The sequence below is a fragment of the Sodiomyces alcalophilus genome (genome assembly GCF_042370955.1).
Source record: "Sodiomyces alcalophilus JCM 7366 unplaced genomic scaffold ACRALscaffold_6, whole genome shotgun sequence".
Lineage (NCBI taxonomy): Eukaryota > Fungi > Ascomycota > Sordariomycetes > Glomerellales > Plectosphaerellaceae > Sodiomyces > Sodiomyces alcalophilus.
The window spans coordinates 2,457,732-2,480,502 of NW_027263537.1; the positions used below are offsets into that span (position 1 = coordinate 2,457,732).

A 22,771-nucleotide genomic window follows, 5' to 3' on the forward strand; every position below is an offset into this window, starting at 1 on the left:
ATGTCTGCGTCGTTGCAAGCTCAGCGCGAGCCTCTCCACGACAGATCACAGCCACAGACCAACCCGCTCGCCATTCGCATCGTACCCTATAGCCCCCCACGGCCTAGCGACTCGCCAAGCGATGATCGTGTCTTATCCTCCGCCACTCGCCACGACACTGACGATACATGCGCGGACGACGCCTTTTCACATTTTCAATCGCGCAATGTCTACGAAACGGTGTCCGCACCGCCTTCGCCAGGCTCACCCACTTCGTCGCGTCCATTTGCCGCTGCCAGAGGGCGTCCTGTTTCAAACCCGAAAGTGCGGCCCGGGTCAAGGCCAGGTTATCCAGGCACTCACGCCACCCCTGTCTCCGAGGCACCGACTGTATCGTCCCGTATCCCCTCGGATATCTCACCCGTTCATGCGTCGCCAGGTGCCGACCAGGGGTTTGTGACATTCTCAAGACGTCCCCCATCCCGACGTCGCAATCTCGTCACTGTCCACCCCAACAGCAAGACCTTCAGCCTCCAGCCGCAACCTGGCTTCCAGGGTGCTTTCAGACCCTCCTCGTCGTCTTTGTCCACCTCGAGCTCCATCGAACAACTCTCCTCTTTTGATTGGCCGAGCGAGGGTCGTCCGAGTTCGCCCTTGACCACGCTGCCGGAGCGTAGTGCATCTCCATGTACACCAGGCTCTCATTCCGCTGAATGGACCGGAGACCAAAACTCGTCTCCCTGGAACTATCGATTAGTGGGCGGGCTTCGCAAAGTCCCCGAAACTCCGGATTCGAAGCCGAGCTTATGCACTGATCCGCCGCATACCTCGTCCCCTGCGTCCGATCCGCATCTCCCTGCCCTACCGGAAGCCGAAGCCGTCGACGGGCCCCGCTACCACTTGCTGACAAACAAGACCTCTTTTCTGTCCTCGCGTTCCTTGTCGACGAGGTCTGAGACGACGAACTACAAAGTCTACGCTGGCACCTCACCGGTCGTTTTGGACACAACAGTCGACAGCGGGAGCGTGCCGCTTCCGTCTTCAAGGGACTCCAATTACCAAATCCTCGGCCGATCTTCGCCGCCTGTCCCGTCTACTCCAGACTCCTTTCAGCCTGATACCGCTGTAGGCGACGCGAATTACGTGATTCACGGAAACCCATCACAGTCATCGCCGTCCGTGGTTATAGCAGCGCGTCGTCTTCGTCCCGAATTCTCACAGGAAAGCCTCGTCGTACCGCCATTGCGACCCGCGAAAAAGAAATCGTCGTCTGAAACACTGGCTTCGAGGAAGTCCCGCTCGAGCAGACTTTTTCACAAAGCGTCTCTAACGTCCATCTCCAGTGTTTTCGGTGGTCAAGAAGCCATTCGCGGTGCTCTACTGAGCCCCGTCGCCTGGCTGTACCAGCCCGACATCCCGCCTCCCGCGTCTGCCCAACCCCATGGCTCTTGGACTTCAGGTTCCTCCAATCTTCTGCCCCTGTCGGCCCAACTCCCTATGGTATCATATTCTCGTCCTTGGGGCTCACAGCCGTCCACCGTTGCTTCTGAGGGCGGTGAAGAGGCAAGCGGGCTCATGTCCTGCTCTGCGTTGCTCCTGTCGTCTCCGCCCCGTCACCGCCGCGGCCTTTCAGGAGGTCATGGCCGACTGGCTCCGAACACCTACTCCCAGCCTCCTCGCGATGTCCACCGCCACTTAACACCTCAATCACCTGCGGCATCAGTCGAGGAGCCGATGCCGACTTACGATCGTGGCGGTATGATGTTGCTGGTTAAAGATCAAGACGAACATGGCGACGGACTAGCGGACTTGCATCAACTCCACAACCGGCCATCGCGGCGGCGACTGTCAAGCTTCTTGTCTAATACATCCTCGGATCGCAATCTCCATTCGTCTGGAAGTTCCCGGACAAACAGTTTCAATACTTCTTCTCTTCCAGCTTGGGCCAGGTATGCCGAACTCGCCTGATCTGAATATACGCGATGGCCATCCGTTAACATCGAATGCTATACAGGTTATACTACGGTAGTGGGGAGCCACGACGTTGGCTTCGACAAGCGACATCTCTCGAATCAATGGCTGGTTATAATGATACCAGCCGTTCCTCAAGCTCTTTGCATAGTGCTTGCCCGAAAACCGAGAATACTGTCTTGTACATGTACACCCATAACCAGACGAGCCGGGAGGTTAAACCCCCGACGGATGTGCCTCGGCCACTGGAGACCGAGCCCGTGGATCTCATTCAGATACCTGCTGGAAGTATCCAACGGCGACTGGTCCCATCCAAAAAGACCTCCAGCGTCTGGTCACCACGCCTGGCCCGTGATCAGCGGGCCATTCAGTACAGAATTTGGGAGCCACCTTCCGTCAAATGGTCGGGCGATGGCGGGTTTTGGGGAAGGCGGAACATTCAATTCTTTTCATTCGTCGTGGGCTTCATCTTTCCTTTTGGTGAGAGGACCGACCCTGCCCTTTGCTTTTTTCTTGTCCCGTTTTCTTCCCCATCCAATGATTCTCCTGACGGGGTTTGGTGCTAACTACTGTGCTTCATGTAGCTTGGATGGTAGCGTCATGCCTTCCCCTTCCGCACAGACCGCAGCTGGGTGAATCAGATATCCCCGCCTTGGATGGGGAACAGGCCTGTCGCGCACCACGGGATGATGATTTGGAATATCGTAGCTGTCGGTGGTGGAGGAATCTGAACCGTTGCATGTCCGTCCTGGGACTTCTCATCATTGGTGCCGTCATCGCCCTCGCCGTTGTCGGCGTCGCTCGGGGTTGGAGTAGGAGTTGAAGCTGAGCAAAATTATTACCGACATCGACGGCAACCCAACTGAACCGACGATATTCGACCGTGAGGAGCATTGGCGAGCAGCCACACCTTGTCACCTACGCCAAACAAGGCTACCATCTATACGATTTATCCGGCTTCTTTGTTATTTCCGATTTCAACCAGTACGCCACACTTCACTATATGCTTTCCAAACGAAATGAGTACAACGACATAGCCGCCGGGCAGTACTAGAATATACGATACATGCAGTCCAGACACGATTACGACTTTGTGGCTAACCTTTTCTGACGCACGCTAAGCCAACTACACTCTTTACGATCCATCCTTACGACATTGTTTTCTCTGCTAAGTACTGGTTCGCTTGGACGGCTGTACCGGTCTCTTCTATCGCTCAGGGCGGTTTCCTATAAGAAATAGGGTTACTTCTAACGTTTTAGGCCGTTTCACGGTCCTTATATGTATTATGTTTAGCTATCCAATTATTACTATACGATATCCTTAGAGGGAAAATTTTATTCTAAGTTTAATAGTATATAGGTTACTTTTTCTAAGAGAGACTAGACTATTATAATATAGTCGAGTTATATATAAAAGTAGTAAAGTACTTTATAAAGTTAATAAAGCGTATAAAAACTATTTATATACTAGTATAGTATCTCTTTTTAGATATATAATTTAAACGGGCAAGGGCGTTACTATAAAGAACGGCACGCGCGGGGTAAACTAACTAAACTAACTAATAGGCTAGCTAAAGGAATAGTTAGGGTTATATTATATTACGGGTTAACCCTGTGGATATAATCCGGTAGAGTACCGGATCTTCCGACTAATTATATCGCGTCCCTAGTGGGTCGCCGCGATATTATATTTAGGTTATAAGTGCCTATAGAGATTTCTCTTTTTCCTCCTTTTTTCCTTAGCTTTAGATAATTTAATTATTCGGCCTTACCTTATAAATAACTCGTTACTAGCCGCTTATATATCTAAAGCTTAGCGAAACCCACGCGCTACGCTAATAGAGATAGACTATCACTTTAATCCACCCCCTAGCGCTCTATTATACTTAGCGGGCGAGTAGTCTAAGGTTACGGAGTAGAGGAGGGAAATTATTAGCCCTTTATAGACTTAGATTATAACCTTAACTACCCAGATCTAAGAATAATAGAATATTATTAACTAGCTATTAGAAATAATATAAAACTAATAATATATAGCTATACTACGCCTAGTTACCCTATTAGAAAAGGTTATATAAGGCCTCTAACTATACACCTTGATATATACCTACCACCTATCTTAAACCCTCGGACTAAGGCACCCCTATTACCGTGGAAGTTTTATAGTGAACGCTTAGAGTATATAAACTAATTATCCAAGATTCGCGAGAAGCTCCTATTAGATTAATATCTTTTTTAAAGCCCTCGTAAGAAATAGTACTTTATTAACGCTTACCTTAATAAAGCCCCCCGCCGTGTTATTACCTCTTTTTAGGCCGCGGGCAGAACTAATAGTTAATATAATCCTAAAGACTTACTTAATTACCTCGACTATATATATAAGGACTAATTAACGTAAATTGAACCGACGCGCAACTTTAGTAAAAACGACGAAACTAATTAGAAAAGGAACCTAACTCCCTCCTTTATACCGTGATAGCACCGAGTAGAAGCCGTAGTGCGGACGCGGGGGCGGATACGATAAAAGGGGTGGTGGCGACTAGCCTACCTCCTAAAAATCCTTTAAACCGCCCCCACCGATAACGACCACTACTCGATTCCTACCGCCTAAACCAGGGTAATCCCGTATATAACCGAACTAAGACCGACACGGGGGCACCGCGGGCCCTTAGAACAAAGATCTAATAAGTTAAGGCGTTAATCTAAAGTCTACTAGCTAATAGAAACACGATTAATTAGGTTATAGAGCTAGTAGAAGAGCTTATTAAGCTACGCTGCCTTAATAGCCAGAGCACCGTAACGGCCCCGATTATATACCTCTATACTACTGTATATAGTATAATTAGGGAGGAACTCCGAAAAGGAATAAAGCCGACCTAGGCCGTAGTGGCTATAGCGCTACCCGCTATAGCACCCTTATAGGACCTAGCCCCCCCCCCCCCCCCCCGAGTAATCTTAGCTTAATATTATAAAGAACTAATTATTAAATATAGAGACTAGCCGGACTAGGCACTCTAAGCCTAGTCGCTAAAAGAGATTATCTAAGCCGTGAACACGGTTATTAGCCGCGATAACGTTATAGCGGCTCGGAGACTACTTAGCGGCGATATATACCTAACCTTTATTAAAGGGGCCTAATAATAGTCTAACTTCGCTAACTACTAGGTCGAATAGGCCTTTAGCCCCGGGGCTAAAATAGCCACCCGAACCTACCTAGTCTTAGTAAAAGCTATTCCTTATTCGATCCTAGGCCTACTATCCGAAAATAAGCTCCTATAGTCCCTATATACCTCTAACCCCGACACGAAAATATACCGAGTAAAGATCCGACTCCCCCGATACGGTACTAGTAAAGTAATGATATTACTTATTAAGACTACCTTGCTAGAAGGCGTAGAGAATCTTATATAGAATAGCCTCCTACTAAAGGGCGGTAGCTACCTATATAAGCCCTACGACCCTAATATAAACCTTCTACGATACTTTAACTACCTATAGTTCGGGTATAAAGCTACCTAGTGCCTAGAGGCGGAGAGGCGGTGCCGCTATTACGCTAAACCCGAGTCTACCGACTAAAATAGTTTCGAAAACTACCTAGTATCGGCCCCGAAAGCTACCCGGCGATACGCCGTATATAATAAAAACCATAATACCTTCGATAACGACTACTAGGTTTAAAGATATAAAGCCGCTAAAGCCTAGGAAGTATATAAATACCAGGTAAAAGAGTTTAATATTATAAGATAGACTAAGGCGGTATACCCGCGACCCCGCCTTAGATATCCCTTACCCTCCCCCTCCCTTACCTTATTATAAGCCGCCCTTATCCGCCGCGGTCCTGGTCGCCCGCTAAAGCGACCCCGCGAATATCCCCCGGCCTTTAGGCCCTTAGAGCCTTTCCTTATCCCCCGCGGGACCGACCCGACCCTGCCTCGAGATACCTAGGAGGCCGTACTGGCTAGATTAGCCCCGAACCCTTCCCCCTCTAGATAATAAAGCTCCGTGTCCTAACCTAGAATATAGGAGCTAAATAGGCCCGGGCAGAGCTTTTATTTTAGGCCCGCACTAAGTATAATAGTATAGCTATCTAAGAGCCAGGGCTTAACCCCTTTACGAAGGGACTAAAAGCCCTAAGTAGGGCCCTATACCTCCTAATTTAGGGAGGTAGCAGGGCCCTGCTTTATATCTATAAGCGATACCCCCTAAGTATATAAATATAACGGGCCTACTAGGACTCCTACACGGTCACTTTTAGTATAGGCGACTAGGCTATCACGATCTAGTTAATCTACTCCGAGAATTACTAATCCATTATTACCCTATAGTATACCCCTTTAACCACGGACCTTATAGGGGCCCCCCCCCGGGCCGTTATATCCTCCTTAGAGACTTTAACCTTTACTATCCCCTTTAGGCTAACTATCCTAGATTTTATCCTAGGTCTAGTACCCTCCTAAAGCTAACTACCTGTTAAAACCTTAACCTTATTACCTCCCCCCGGTATAACCACCTAGTATAGGCCTGGCTAATAGCTAAGCACTATCGACCTTATCTAGGCGTCCTAGAGGCTCCGCTATAGCTATAATAGCGCGGATAACGAGGTTATCGGATTAGACTATCTCTCCTAAACCGCGACTATTTACCTTAATATAGACCGCCCTACCGATATAGCCTTATTATAGGCCCCCGGACCGCCTATACTAGGTCTGAAAGGAATTCGTACCTTCCCTCGCCTACTAGGTAGTAACCGGGATCCTTATATAACCAGGCCCCTTAATAACGCCCTCTAATATTAATAAGGCCCTTAACTAGCTAACTCAGGACCTTACTATTATTACTAACTAGACGGCCCTACGATGCCGAATAGGCCCCCCTGGCCGCCTACCCTGCCCGTAGTGGACTAATAAACTAACGTCTCTAACCTAAAAAGCGTATAGATTATATAGGTAGTATAATATACACTAACCGTATATATCTCTAGCTAGCCAGTACTATAGGACCTACGAGAGGATTTAAGTTAGGTAACCTTAGGGTGTAGTAACTGATATATAAATAGGATGGATTCTCTAAAGGAGAGGGCGAGGTTCCGGCTATGTATATCTACGGGGGAACCTCGGGCTATCTAAGGCTAGGCGCTATACTGAGTATAGTGCTAGGATGGTGCTAGCACCGGTCTAGCGCTATACTGGTTTAGTGCTAGTATAGGGCTAGCACTAATCTAGCGCTATACGGGTTTAGTGCCCGTATAGTGCTAGCGCTAATCTAGAGCTATATGGTTTTGGGTCCTGGTATAGTGCCGGATAGTGGTGCGTAGCATGGTATTGAAGAAAGGCGAAGCCGTCACTATGCAGAACGGCTTAGGCAGTGTGATCTCGGACAAGTCTTCGACAACAGGAGTGCTTAAGACCACGAAGTGCATATAACCAAAATAACACATATAATAAGGAGACCTTCAGAAAAGGTTCCTGGGAGTGCGCGCTGCTCTGATTAGGGTAACGTAGCTTGATCGAAGTGAATATAATGAACGTGGTAAAACTTAGGGTTAAAAGGATAATGATTGTGTAGGATGGATAAGTATCCTCTGTGTCTAGGTGGCGTCGCTATGTATATATAATATATAAGATAAATAAAAAAGATACGCGCGTCCTATAATGTTACGTGATATCCTAACGATATAGCACTGGGTCTCCGATCCACCCCTTTATAATCGGCCCTAGTTATCTTACTTACGTCCTCGTGGCTATGATAACTCTAAATATAATTAGGTTACCCTGATTAAGCTAAGTATAATCTAGCAGAACTATTCTAAAACTCACTTACGCTTACGGAGAGTCCGTCCGCTAACTATATAGTCCTCCTTCTTAGTATAAGCTCTTTTTATAGTAGTCGTAACTATATCCTTGTCCTACTTAATTCCAGTATTATGTCGTAGCCATCCTTCCCAGGGAATCGCGCGTGAAGGCGGTATATATAAGGAATTATTAACGGCGGTATCGTGAAGTATCGCATAGTAGATACTGTTATATAAGTGAACCTAGTCGTCCCGGGAGAATAAGCTAGGCCTGATCGGGCTAACGCGAGAGTCTATAGGGCGAGGATTATATAGTTTATAGAATAGGTGACTACAAGATATCTCGATACCCTTATCTTACTCCTTTATATCCTTAATCTATTTGCCCTGGATATTAATCTTCCTAGGCTATACTAAGACTTTCTTTGGCGATGTCTGAATAACCTTATAACTATTTAAGTTAATGCCAGCGAACTTAGAAGGTTTAGAGGACTTAGGAGTCTTCTTAGGACTCTTCGTGACCTTAGTGACCTTCTTAGGCGTGACCGGTGCCGAAGGCTTCTTAGAGATATTCTTAGGCGTCTTAGGACGCACCGGAATACTAGTATCTTTCTTAGGAGTGCTCCTAAGTGGCGCCTAAGTCTTCTTCTTAGCCTAATTAGAGGAACCAGGGATAGCGGGCTTAGACTTAATAATAGGTTTGTTAATAGGGGTGAAACCTATACTCTTAGGAGGAGGTGGCTAAGGGGATTAAGGAATCACCGGGACCGCTAGTGTCTTTTAATAACTAAAACCGAGGATCGCTTTAACGTAAGATAGCCACTTTTCCTTAATATAACGAGTATAAGCTACGCTATTATTCCTATAGTAACGTCCTTATACGAACCGGTGAATCTTAGAGCTTTAAGGGAATAAGTAGCCCTCTTAGATAACCGCTCGTATCTACTTAATAATAAAGAGGCCGTATAAGTAATTATTAGTCTAACGAGGGCCAGGAATAATGTAGAAACGGCGTGTGAGACTGGAGACGGCCTTATTAGGTGTATTAATGCTGCGTAGCTAACCTATGGCGTACTTGAATGATCGTAAGAGGCGATCTTTAGTATTACTGGTGTTCTAAATGCTGTTATACCCGTACATGCATTATGTCTCTTGATCTATGATTAGACTAACGAAGTGGTTGTCGAAGTGGTAAATGATGGGGACGAAACGGCTCCTCTTAATATAGTTGATTTCCCTGAGTAGTTAAGGGGAGTAGACTATAGTGCGGCTATTTAGCTCCTAGTAAGGCGTAACACTGATCTAGGCTATAGGACGGGTGTCCCCTTATCTGCGCTTAAATATAGCATGTATTATATCTTCTAAACTACCTTTTTTAAGCCACCTTTTGTTTATTAGGTTATAGTAAGTCCTAAAAGAAGACTGTATTGCCGGGTAAATATCTCTTAGTCTCTCGCTAAACGTGCTTACTATAAGAATATAAGGCAGTATTGTATTAACCGTAGCAGCGTTAAGTTCGTTATCCACCGCGTTCTTAAGAAGACGTTAGACTACACGTATATTATCTTTAGGCTGTTAGGGGAAACCTATAAAGGGGGCGGCGTTATCGGGGATATTAAATAGACGATACGGTAATCCTTATATAGGGAACACCTATTGGCTATTATTAGGGTTATTAATACGGCGGGGGCGCGTGGTCTTGTTAATAGTGACGCGGGTGGTAGGGATAATGTTAGCGGTGAGGACGGGACCGGCGGGAGCCGGCTCCTAGTAGTTAGTAAGGGATACAGATATTCTTAATATCTTTATTAGCCTAATCACGGTAATATGTAGGTAGAGGATATAGGGGAAATATATAAGGGTAGCGGAGTAATAAGTAATAAAGAAATAGCTAGCGGGGTAAGTTAGAAAAACGAACTTAATGATATAGGAAAAGAGAGGAAAAGAGGGAAAACGGGTTAGCTAAAGGTGGTGATAGGGGATATATATCCTTTATCGACGTCTAATATTTCTGGGTAGTGCCTCCTTTACGAGACTAGCTTTAACTAGGATTTTTATTACGGCTGCTAGTTAAATAGGGTCGTGATTATTAAAGAAAGGGTAATCCTGATGCTATTTATGGTTTTCGGATAAAGGTAACTTAGTGAATTAGGCGCGGGATCTAAATACGGAAGTCGGCTTGCCGTGTAACCGATCTGATTAGACGAAAAGATTAGATAGCACCTTTTTTATTATACCTGTAGTCGCGACTATATAATAAAGCGATGTAAGGAAGGTAATCGTGAATCACGCTTAAAGCCTAATCTTTTTAGTAACTTAAAATAGGCTATTTATTTAACTACGCCTCCTTAAGTTACTAAGCTATAAATCGCTAGGCTATATTACTTATCGTTAAGGGATATAAGGCGGAGGGCTGCTAGCTAGAGGCGTATCTTTTCGGGCTCTGCGTCTTTATATTATTTTACGACTTAACGTCGCGTTTTCCTACTAACTTCTTATTATTAATAATAATAAGATTATCGATATATCCGCCAAAGCTTTAATCACGGGGCTTAATAACCTTAGCTCTTATAAGCGTAAGAAAGCCGTGGCTTATTAGGAGTCGGTCCGTCCTATGCCGTGCTTTTAGTCTAAGACACGACTTATCGCAGGTGCGGTTAATAAGTATAATGTTTTTATGACGGTTTAAGATATAGTGGTGAGTTCTCTTTACGCTTTTGGTCGTGTTGCCCTGATTAGGGTAAGCTGATGTTGTGGATGTAGGCAAACTCGCACTTTGTTTGGTACGAAGTGGCCAGCAAGGGTGGCGCTTCGTACGTCGAACTGGATTTCGTGGGCCAAGTTGTCCAAGGTGACTCCAAGGCTGCTATCGCAGGCCGGGTATAGGACAGCCTGCTGAATCTTGCTAACAGAGACGTGGAACAGGAGCTATTTAAGAAGGTGAGGTCTAGTAATAGTTCTTCTCTGTTTCGTCGCCGTGTGTTCGTGGCTAAGGACCTCGCTGGTCCCTAGAGGGAGTATATTATAAAGACGGTGACCCGAGCTTATACGGTTAGAGCCCTAATTATCTAAGGGTTCGGGGTTATTAATAAGGTGCCGTGCTAGTGTTATAAGGAGCGGTAGTTGGCTATAAGTAATCGGGTTAATAATAAGATCACTTATCCTTTCTTCGAGTACGTATCGCTTTAGCGTAATAATCGATTTCCGGACTACGCTAACTGCTATTTTCACGAGATAGCTTATATATATCGTGATAATAAGCTCCGAAAGCAGTTCTATTAGTCTAATTAGGAGGTCTTATAGCTAGATAGTGACTATATAGGTGTTAGTCACTTTAATCTATATACTAAGGACTTATTAGTGCTATTATAATCCGTTTATAACGATAAGATGCGTCCGCGGCTATCGCCTTGATACGGCGTTTTTGTGGTAAGCATTATTGCTCTATGCCGTGAAAATGCTTGGTAGATACGCGACGTTTATAGAGGAAGGGGTCTTAAACCGTGGGACTATATAATAGTATAGGTCCCTGTGTTAGCGTATAAATATAAGGACGATCTCGAGAAGTTCTGTTATACTATTTAGAATAACCCGACGAAGAGGGATCGAGAAGAGATGGTGGAGTGGTATTATATTCCCTTTATCTATGGGGCTTAGGTTTAGCGGTATAAGTCGGAAGTGTACGGCCTTAGTAATGGCGACTATGAGAGTAAGCCGGAGTGAGATATAGATAGGTGATTCGGGTAGTGATTGCTATAATCAGGGTAACCTTAGTGTGATTAGGATATTTTTGTTTCGGTGCGCGGCGTAAACGGGTAAAGGAAAGATAGATAAATAATAAATGTGTTTGGTGGATATGTCTTTATGGTGTCTACTTAGTTAGTGCGTGTAAACAGAAAATAGTGATAGTAAAATATAAATAAAAGGAACTAATAAATAAAATAATAAGTGGAAGGGCGTGGAATAGGGTGATTAGGGTAATAAAAGGTAAACGGGAAAGAAATAGGAAAAAGAGCGAGTAGAGGAGTCCTAAAAGTGGTATTTTTATTTTAGGGGGGTGGTGGTTAGTTTTCGATGATAAGCAGATAGCGGTGCCTTATATATCCTCGGCCCTAATACTACACGTAAGACTCCTGTTAAGTGTAGTATTACTATGATCAGGTTAACTAGGTAGGAAGTAATAGTAGGGGATAAAGTATAGGGTCCTAGTATAGTCCTTATACTTACTTAGGTTAAAGTTAGGATCTCTGGGGATATAGACTTCGACTCTTCCTGACTATGTCGCTTTCCGGAGCTCCGCTTCTAACCTCTTATAATACTCGCCTAATATATCCCGGAGTCTCGCTAACCGTCGTAGGAGTGCGTTAACGGTCTAATTAGGGGAACTAGCGTTATCTTAATGCTTGTTATCCTCGGCCCTAGTATCTTTATTAGTGGATTCACCTAGGAGGAGGGGTGCTTTAACTAGCTCTTTATTGATAGGGACGCCGCGGGTAGGGTACGTAATTATTAGTTCTCTGGCGCAGTCCCTTTCCAGTATCGTCTAGTCCTCTGGCTCTTAGTATCCGTCTGTATCCTGGATAAATTTCTTAAGGCGGTTAGCGGTAAAAGTAACGCCCTAGAGCTTTTCCCCTAATAAAGTTAATAACCTAAAGGTTTTATTATCCTAATTAGATAATATAATACGAAATAGGCTATTCTAGCGGTAGTCTAGCTTCTTATCGCGGCTTATGTTGATAGCCAGCTTAGTGTTGTGCACGAGGACGAGGTCGCCGACTCGGAGCCTTTGCTTACGTAGGGTCCTGACTCTTAAACGGTTAATAGAGTCTGTCTTTTACTGCTATTACTTATTAACTATATCGGTAATAGTCCTCCGGTCGGCTTTTAACTAGGCGAAGGCCCTTAGGCGTAGTAATATCTTTTCCTCGGGGGTCTTAACGCGGCCTTAGTTAAGCACTCTCTAAGTAAGGCAGGTCGTCTTGATAGGCGTAATGGCCTTGTAACTATAGAGGAGGTAAAAGGGGGTCCTCCTGGTAGATACTCGGATAGTCGTGCGGTCTACGAAAAGGATTATAGGCAGGATTTTATATAATGTACCACGGTAAATCTTCTGCTAGATAGTAAGCGCGTGGGTGATAGGCTTATACCCTACCTTGTTTAGGCTATTAGCGTGGGGGTAGTAGGTAGAGATAACCTTACGCTTTATTAGGTACGCCCGATTTAGCTTGATTATGCTGCCCTTATTCTTAGGTCCTCCGTCCACGATAATATACTAGTATAGCCTATACCGGCAGATAACGTCTTCTTATAGGAATATCGCGACGGCTTATAACGTGTTCTTTTGTAGTAGACGGGCTTCGACCTATCCTGTGAATATATATCGAGCCTTTACTAAATAGTAGCCACTAAGATACTAGATATCGAGACTTACCTATATAAAGGGGAGGGCTTATTAAGGCAGTTAAGTGGCGATCAGGGGATCCTCGCGTGCTTTGCCTCGGCGGCTCTAATACTCGGCGTATACTTCGATAACCTCCTTAGTCTATTTATAGATACCGTCCTAGGTGTATAAGGGGGTAAGCTTCTGGTATGTCCTATCCCTTGTATAATAGCCTGACTTGTCGTGGGCTTTCCTGATTAGGGTAACCTAAGTCTTTTTATCGTTAATCCACCTCTTAGGAGTCGAATCTTTCTTAGTGACTCTTGTTTATAGTAGACCGTCCTTCACGAAAACACGGGTGGATCGATCTTTAACGCGGCGGGCGTTACGAGGGTCTATCCTAGAGGGTATCCGTAGACTCGTTAAATACGAGGCCACTTATCGAGAGAACTGGCTCTAGGTGACGTCCGGGTCTAAAACGTCTTTAGCTAGGGTGGGGTTATTAAACCTCTTATCCGTATCTGCTAGGAAGATTCGACTGTTAATAAAGTCGTTAATATCTCCCTCCGTAGCGTTATTAGCCTGATTAGACGGAGTGGCAGGTATCCTTAAAAGTCCGTTGGCTATAGTATTCTTAGTTCCCTTTATATACTTAACCTCGAAGTCGAAGAGTCGGATTTAGGTAATCCACCGAGTAATAAGTATGCTAGGCAGGTCCGTGGCAGAACCACTAAGCTAGGACACTAAGGTTTAAGTATCTATCTCTAGTATAAAGCGGACTTTATAAAGATAGTTACGGAGTCGGCGAAGCACCTTTAACACTCCCCTTAGTTCTAGCTTACCGGCGTTATAAACCTTCTCCGCCGGGTTTTATCTGCCGCTTTTATACCGGGCGATAGCTCTCTTTCTATCGATATACTAGCCTAAGATTCCGCCCTAGCCTTTAATATATGCGTCGACGATAATATAGATAATACTAGCCCCTTTACCGTACTCGATAATAATTAGGACCGGTATAGAGGTTAGGGTAACCTTAAGAGTGTTTATAGCGTACTGCTAAGGTTCGCTTTATAGGAAGGTGGAACTCTTCTTTAGTAGGTCTATTAGCGGCCCCGCGATAATAGCGAAGCGGTAAATCCAGATACGGTAGAAGGTGGCGAGACTAAGAAAAGAACGGACTTTAGAAATAGTCCGACACTTCTACTACTTAGTTAACTTAGCCACCTTAGCCTGCTTAGGGGAACGGCTATCGGTGCCGTACACGTAGCCTATAATAGTGGCCGCTTTCTAATACTATTAGCTTTTAGCGCTAGCTATAATGCCTTTAGCGAGCTCCACGTTAAGAAGGACTTTATCGATGTTACTAATATGCTTAGCCACGTAGCGGCGAATTCCGGGTCTGATTAGGGTATCGTTATAGGTAGTAGTCGGCCCTTTAACCGCGATATCGTTAATAAAGGGTCGATAATACTAGGGAATAAGGTCGTAGAGGATACGGGTTATAGTATGTATAAACTAGGCTACTAAGTTAGTCGCCCCTTACGGAAGGGTGTATATCCTAAAGAGTCCTAAAACCGTGGCGAAGGTCGTTAAGTCCCTTAATTCCTTATCGAGGGTAACCTGGTCGTAGCCGGAGAAGAAATCCAGAAAGGAAACTATCTTATATATACCGAAGTCCTCGGAAAACTCGTTAGCCCTAGGCGGGATAAAGGTATCGTGTAGGGTGATAGTATTAATCTTAGTGGCAGAGTTAATAAGGCGTATATTACCGTCTTTCTTTTTTATAAGGAACTAGGGGTTTCGGTAGGCCGCGTGGCTTTCCTTAATAACCCCCTTATCCTTCCTATCCTTAATTATCTTAACGATAATAGACTCTAGGGCTTTAGGGATCGGGATCCCTTTCGCCTACTATACCTTATATAGAACCACCTTAATCTTCTACGGCGGGGCGACTCTAGGGTCGAGTCTCCCGTACTCTTACTAATCCTATATAAGGGTAGCTTCGCGGTTTAGGAGGGTCTTTGTTAAAAGCTCCTTTTCTATAGGTAGTAGATAGTCGGTAGAGTCTAAGATATCTTTAAGTCGCTTTTCCGTGAGTCTTGAGCCAGGGGTAATCTTAGAAAACTTTAGGGTGATTAGGCCAACGAAACGGTCGTCTTCTCGCTCCTATGCATCCTCGGGGATTTCCGCTAAGATCTTCTGCTTCTAGAGGGGGTCGCCTTCGGGGACGGAATTATCGGACGGCGCGTTATCTATAGGGTGAATCTTAAGGGCTTTCGGCTTGTATATAGTGTAGATAGCCTGATTAGGCTCGTGATATGCTTCCTTAATCAGGTCCTGGTGCTTTCTTCTTTTCGGGGTCTATAGCTTCTTTATGGCCACTACGGCGGCGCTGGTGATACGCGCGTTTTCGGCCCTTAGAGCCGATAACGCTAACGATTAGTAAGACTTCTACGCTTCCGACTTAAAATTAGTATAAATGATTTGGTATAAATTAGGCTAATTAGGGTAACTATGATAAGGATTTATAGAAAAATATAGTGGTGGTGGAAGAAAACGGTGTTTATGGTGTTATCGGGCTTCCTTATCGTATTTCCTATACCCTCGGCCCTAATTCCGTGGTATCGCCCCTAAGGCCACGCATACCCTTAGTAAAAGTGGCTTAATCTCCTTAGAGAATATAAAGGCTATTAGAGACGCCGCGTCGGCGTCCCTGATTGTGTATTAAATCTTATTGCCCTCCTCTAGGACGTCCGAAGGGTAATAGTTAGCCTTTTCCTTAATAAATAGCGAGGTAGCGGCCCTAGGCTAATAGGTAGGGTTATTATCCTAAAGCTAATATTAATTAGCCTAATCAGACCGATCTTTATCGATCCGACGCCTCTTGTTAGCCTCGTAGTTCGGCTAGCTTTAGTTCCTCGGTATCTCCTTAATCTATTCGCGGTAGGCGATAGGTATAAGAATACGGGCGTTACTGAGCGTAAAGTCGGTATTAATCCACCTATCCCGGAAAGAAAAGGACGCTTTAGTCTCCTGGATCCACGGTATACTAAGTAGTATATTAGGCCCTAGACCGGGGAGGACTTAGAAGTTAAAAACGCCGCTTTACTCGCCGACCTATAAACGTTCCTTGAGGTATCTAGTACACGGTTACCCCTCCTAGTTATTAACGCCCTTAATTCTAATCTCGGTCTAGCTAATACGATATTCTAAACCGAAGCGTTTAACGGTGGCTATAAAAATAGTGTTAAAGGTGGCCCCTATGTCGATAATAGCCTTAATAAAAACGTTAGGGTTATACGTCACGGCACCCTTTCGAGTAAGCCGGCACTTTAAGACTATATACCGGGTAATAACTAGGGGGTTATTAGTTTTAGGGACTGCCTCTCTCTTTACGATAGTAAGGGTACTCGAGTTAGTATTATCCGGTTAGGCGAATAAGACGGTGTATCCCTTTAACGAAGGTAGAGGAGGGGGTATACTAGGGGGACCTTGTCTATTAAGGAAGAAGGCTTTATTAGCGGTCAGATAAACGATCTCGCGCTACGGTTAACTAGTCTTGGCGGCGTGTATCCTCTTGTTATTTCTTAGCTTTATATCCGGGTCGGTAAGAAAGTGGTACTAGACAGGAACCTTTATACGGAGGTCCCTGATTTACCTATTTAGATCTAATTAAGCTTGCTTTATATTATAAGGCTAATCCGCGGAGTAGCTAGGCTTATGTTTACTAATAGTCTCTGGTTACTATTACTTATGCTATATCGGCGTTTCGTCTATATCCACTTCTTTGTTGACGGTCTCCGCTACAAGTGGAGTCGGGACCCGGTAGCCTAGACTAGGGTTTGACTTCTACGGGGGTTGTTTAATGACCTAATTAGGGAAACGGACGGCTTTAGGAGTGGCTTTAACGACTCTCCCGCTCCTAGTCGTGTAAAGAGGTTATAAGGGGGGCTACTCTCTCCGAGTATCCTTCGACGCGGTATAGATATCCGCCTACTAATAATCGGACGTAATAGACACGAAATTAACGCTAGTGCTTACTACGGGAGCCTTAGCCTTCGCTTCTTCCTCCTTCTACTTAGTATAATATTCTAACGTTACTTTTATAACGTCTTCTATCTTAATAGGGAGGCTTCCGGAGTTAGTGCTAACGTGGTGGGCTTTAGCTAGGTCTTTATACTTCCCTTAAAGGCGCGTGCTAAGCTAGTAGAGGACGGACCGCCGGTGTGGCTAGTCTTACTGCTTAAGGTATATATCCTAGGGGCAGGGCTGCTACTCGTTATTCTAGTCTAAGGCGAGGTAGTCGGGGTAGCGGAACCTAACCAGGTACTGGGTCTTGTCTAGCTATAGTACCGCGCACTGCTCGTGGCGGTGACGCTCCTATCTATAATAAAAGTAACGGGGGGGTTAGTTATTAATAGGGTAGTATTATAACGGACCGCCGGAATAGGGGTAGGAATTCCTATTCCTGTACCGCGGTAGCCCTCGCCTATACTATATATCGTCCTTATATATACCGACGTTAGTCTGATTAGGGGTAATATAATAAGCTACCGGAGCGGCGTCCTGCCTCTCCGAAGTAGACTGCTTTAGGGCGGCGTAGAACGGGGTCTTTAGGTGGGGGTTAGTAGCCAGGATCGCGTTAACCTTATCGGCTCCTACTCGGCGCGAGAGGGCTATAACTTAGGGGACCGCGTTCCTAATAACGCCCGCACCGTCGTAGACTATAGAGATAGCGCACTTCTCTAAAAGCTCTATTAACTTATCTATATCGCTCCTTGTCTGTATGGCCGGTTTAGGCACTATGGTGGGCCTCCGTAAGATAGTCGGCGTATATATTATCGGGTTAGCCTGATTAGGCCGAGGCGTAACGGCTAGTATCGGTTTAGTGGTTAGCGTAGGGGTGGGAATATCTATAATACTCGCTACTTTATTAATAGGCCGCCTATCGGCTACCTAGATATCTTCTGCCTACTCTTTTAATATATCTAATAGATCGTAATACCTACGTAATCGGTCCTTTAGGTTAACGAACTTATACTTTATCCGGTTAGCGAGCTATATATTAATATCTTTATATAAGATAGCGAGGAAGATATCGTAAAGCTCGTGGTCTTCGATAAAGGTGCCGCCGACCTTATCTACTCTTGACTTCTAAACCGTGACGCTTATTAATAGCTGCTTAACCTATTAGACGGTCTTAACCTTTTCGTGCTTATAAGTAAGTCGTAATTAGCGTACTTAGTCGGATAGGTCGAGCTATTAGTTAGGATCCAGGTAAGAGTATTCGTTAATAAGCCGCTGCTTTAAGTGCTTTTATCGGCCGCCGGATACTTTAACTAGTCGGATTATCTTATTAACCGTAGGACGGATACCAGGCTCTATGAATAGGCTAACGTAGGAGATCTTATCGGCCTCGTTAAGGCGGTTAAGCTTAGTATAGTCTTCGTAGTCCCTAAGGAAGTTAGACAGGGCCCTTCTACTAAAGCGAGGGGCTCCCGCGGCGAAGGGGTTTAGGGGCGCGCGAGACGTGATAGTAGCTCGAGTCTTCTTATTATCGTATAGGCTGATATACTAGTAGATAGCCGCGAGCGTCTTTATAGTGAGACTCGCCTTAAAGTTCTTCAGGACGTCGTTAGGGGGCGCGACCTTTATATTAGGAGCGTGGGCCTGCTAGGGAGCGCTTAGTCCGGGGGAAACGGGGGGAATAGGGGAAACGGGGGGAGCGGGGGGAGCTAGCCCGCCGATAGGGGTCGGGTTACCCTAACTAGGCGAAGGGGAGGCCGATACGGCTCCGTAGCCGGACGCCGGGGCGCCCTGGCTATGAGAGATAGTCGTTGACGGGCCGATACCGGGGTTTATATCCCCTTACTTAAGCGAGGCGGTTATAAAAGGAGGGTTAGCCGTAGGAGCGGCGTTACCCTAATCAGGTATAACCGTGGTCGCTAGGGTCAGGATAGCCGCGTGCGTGCTATTATTATTAGGCTTAGAGTCGCTATAGACTATAACCGTAGGGGGAGGGTCGTGATAATCGGTCCACTACGAAGCCGTTATATTATTAAAAGGGGGGGGTTAATCTATTATAGTAATAGGTTTAGGTAGATTAGGGGAATTAGGGTCTTTAAGAAAGAAAGGGTTAAGAAACGAGAAGTAGTTGTGTATTAAGTCTATAAGTCTAAGGATAATTCCACTTAGCGATAGGGGGTGGGAGGAACCCTTTTTTTAGGGGCCCTAAAGGATATAATATAAGTACTCTCCGCTAAGGCTTAGGAGGGAACCTACCGTGGTTAGACTAATAGAGATACCTATAAGGAATAGGATAAGGTATTGCTAGCTATTATAGGAGATTAGTTTAAGTCGTATCCGGGATCCACTAGCAGGTTTACTTAACCGCCGGGTCTATAAGGGCGCGGTATCTTAGGGCTCCTTGATAGGTTCTTCTAACCGTCGGGGCCTTATATAACTAGATTTTCTTAAAATTCTCGGGGTTAGGGACTTACCGCCGTTTATATAGGCCTTTATTACCCTAATTATAGTAAGGTTAACCCTATGCCGTTATCGTTTTATACTTAGTGGGTTATAGTAAAAGATTTTTTTATATCTGGGCTCTGCGGCCCCTAATAGTTTATATCCGTAGCTTTTCCTATTCCGGTAAGGGAGCGCGCCCTCCGTGTCTATATCTATACTATATCCGGAATCTGTTTTATAGTTAATCTATTCTTTATTCTATTCGTCGTACCTTTTTCTTAGCTATCTCTTATTTTTCCGTCCACCTTTACCTTATCGGCGGTAGGGGCCTGTCTCTCCGTCTATGGCTCTTATCTTGTTTTTAGTAGGGAGGATCCGTCCCCGTTTTCTGGTTATTAGGTTTTATTAAGGCCACTTAGGGGGGCAGGTTTCCTAGGCTATTATCGTAATCTCCGTTCTAATTTTAAATATTAATGCTTTATTTTTAATCTCGGCCTCTTGGCCGTATACTTCCCTTTTTATTTCCGTAATTAACGTGTAGTTCGTTTAGGTAGGCCGGAACTCCCCTTAAGTATTTTTGGTTACCCTGATTAAAGGATTAGGACTCCCTAGGCACCGAATAGATCCGCCTCCGAGCACTAATTAAAGAAAGGCGAAGCCGTTACTATACAGAACGGCTTAGGTAGTATAATCTCGGATAAGTCTTCGATAATAGGAGTGCTTAAGACCACGAAGTGTATATAACCAAAATAACATATATAATAAGGAGACCTTTAGAAAAGGTTCCTAGGAGTGCGCGCTGCTCTGATCAGGGCAACGTAGCTTGATCGAAGTGAATATAATGAACGTGGCAAAACTTGGGGTTAAAAGGATAATGATTGTGTAGGATAGATAAGTATCCTTTGTGTCTGGGTGGCGTCGCCACGTATATATAATGTATAAGATAAATGAAAAAGATGCGCGCGTCCTATAACGTTACGTGATGTCCTAACGACATAGCACTGGGTCTCCGATCCACCCCTCTATAGTATATAGTAAGGGAATCACGGAATAGGTAGGAAGAGTGTGGGCAGGCTAAGCTCCGCCGCGATAAGGCTATAGCGGTAGTAAAGATATAGTATTAGCGCTACCTCCTTTACTTAACCTAAGCGAATAAAAGGCTCCTTTAGAGGCTCTAAAGATAAGCCCGAACTAAAGGATATTAGCTACCCGGGCCCCCGACTATACCGCTATTACGCCAAGACTAAGGTAACTTAATAACCTCCTATAATAAAAAAGTAAATATCCTATACGCTAAGTTCTTCCCCCCCCCCCCCGGAGACTTAGACCCTAGGCCCTTAGGGTAAGAGTACCCCTTTAGGTAGGATATAAACCGGAGCGTTACCGTAGCGGATATCTAAGGCCGCCTCCGCCGGACTAAGTTATAGGCTATACCCGGCCTAAACGCCTTTCTAGCAGGCCTCCTAAAAGCCTATGGCCCGGCCCTATACTAGATCCTAGCCACGATCCTCTTAGCCGGCCTATCCCTAAGCTACTTCCCGCGCTACTACCATACTATTACCGTTATAATTATCCGAAAAAAGGGCCGCCTAAAAAGCGACTATAAGATAGCTAAAGGCTAAAGGCTAATTTCCCTCCTTAATATAATCGGAAAACTACTTAAAGGTATTATAGCGGACCGTTTTACGGCTATAACGGAAGAATATCGACTACTCCCTAGTAGCTAAATAGGAAATAGGCCTAGGCGTAATATAAAGACGGCTATTTAGCGCGCGATAAAGGCTATTAGGGCCGCCTAGGCCCTAGGCAGTGCCCCCGCGATACTCTAGCTAGATATACGCGGGGCCTTCGATACTATCCCCCACGCTAAGCTTTTTATATCTCTTAAATATAAAGCATTCCTAGACTAGGCCGTCTAGCTAACCGGTAGCTTCCTCTAAGACCGAATAATCTACCTCCTCTTTAACGGCTAGGCGGTATCCCCGCGGCCCCTCCGCGCTAGTATACCGTAGGGGTCCCTAGTCTCCCTAATCCTCTTTATTCTATATATCTCTACCCTATATAAAGAACTTAAATACGCCGCGAGAACTATTATTATTAGCTTTACCGATAATACGAATATTATCGCTTTTAGCCGTATAAAGGCCTAGACGCGGCATAGTCTCGCCTCTGCCTAATAAATATATAAGGCCCGGTCCTAAATAAGCGGCCTTTAATTTAACCCCTTAAAATACGTTTTTATACTCTTTATAAAGTCCTACTCCTTATCCTTAACGCCTCTCCACCTTAGTATTATACCGGTCCCCCTCTTAACGGAAACTAGGTTCCTTAGGGTATAGTTAAACCGGAAACTAAACCTTTTATAGTATAGGAAGGAGATCCAGGGTAAACTAGCGATATAGAACTATGCCCTAACCTGGCTCGCCGCGGTAGCCTAGGGCTATAGCTTCGCTAACGCCTAGCGCCTTTATATTACCGTAATCTATCTAGCTATCTCCTACTATACCCTTACCTTCTATAGAATCACTAATAGGCCCCGCTATAGCCTTACTACGGCTCTTAGCTTAGCCTAGAATAAATACCTTAGAACTATTACGGGAGCCTATAAGGCCACGCCGATCCGGATCCTAGAAATAAAAACGTATATCCCCCCCTTGATCTATATCTTACCCGCCTCGTAGCTAAAAGAGCTCTTAATTACTAAAATACCGGAACTAAGGGACTTATTCTAGCTAGCACCTAAGCTACAATAAGAGTATTAGCGGTATTAAGGCGTTATTATATCGCCTAATAAGCACTCGCCTAGCCTACTTAATCCTTTACCGCCTAAGACTAGATAAATAATAATAACCCGGATACCGCCCTCTAGGAGAAATAAAGGAGGAGGTAAAGAGATATAGGGTTTACGCGGAACCTGACCTATATTATAGCAGTACTAAGCCGAAATCCCTAAAAAAAAGACCTCTAGAGATATAAAGGCCTCCTAAAACTATAAAGCTTTATCCTTACCTAGATCCGCTCTAAGAAACTAGGCCTTAGGGCCTTCCTTTTTAGAGCGAGGGTTCCTAGATTCGCTACCGCCCGGTACCCCTATAAAGACGAAGGGGCGGAGATACCCGAATATATTATCCTATAGTATTAAGACACTACTTTAGAGTCGTGGAGGGACCTCCACGGGGCCG

The 22,771-nt window shown here is 45.0% G+C and overlaps 1 protein-coding gene across 1 annotated transcript; it reads left to right on the plus strand.

The window, feature by feature from the left end:
• On the plus strand, positions 1-2,773 carry ACRALDRAFT_2029034 (uncharacterized protein; the record flags this gene model as incomplete). Its single annotated transcript, XM_071020567.1, has 3 exons — positions 1-1,928; positions 1,994-2,430; positions 2,535-2,773. The coding sequence occupies 3 exons, from the start codon at positions 1-3 to the stop codon at positions 2,771-2,773; spliced, it is 2,604 nt and encodes an 867-aa protein (XP_070873710.1).
• Between the last annotated feature and the right edge of the window lie 19,998 nt (positions 2,774-22,771).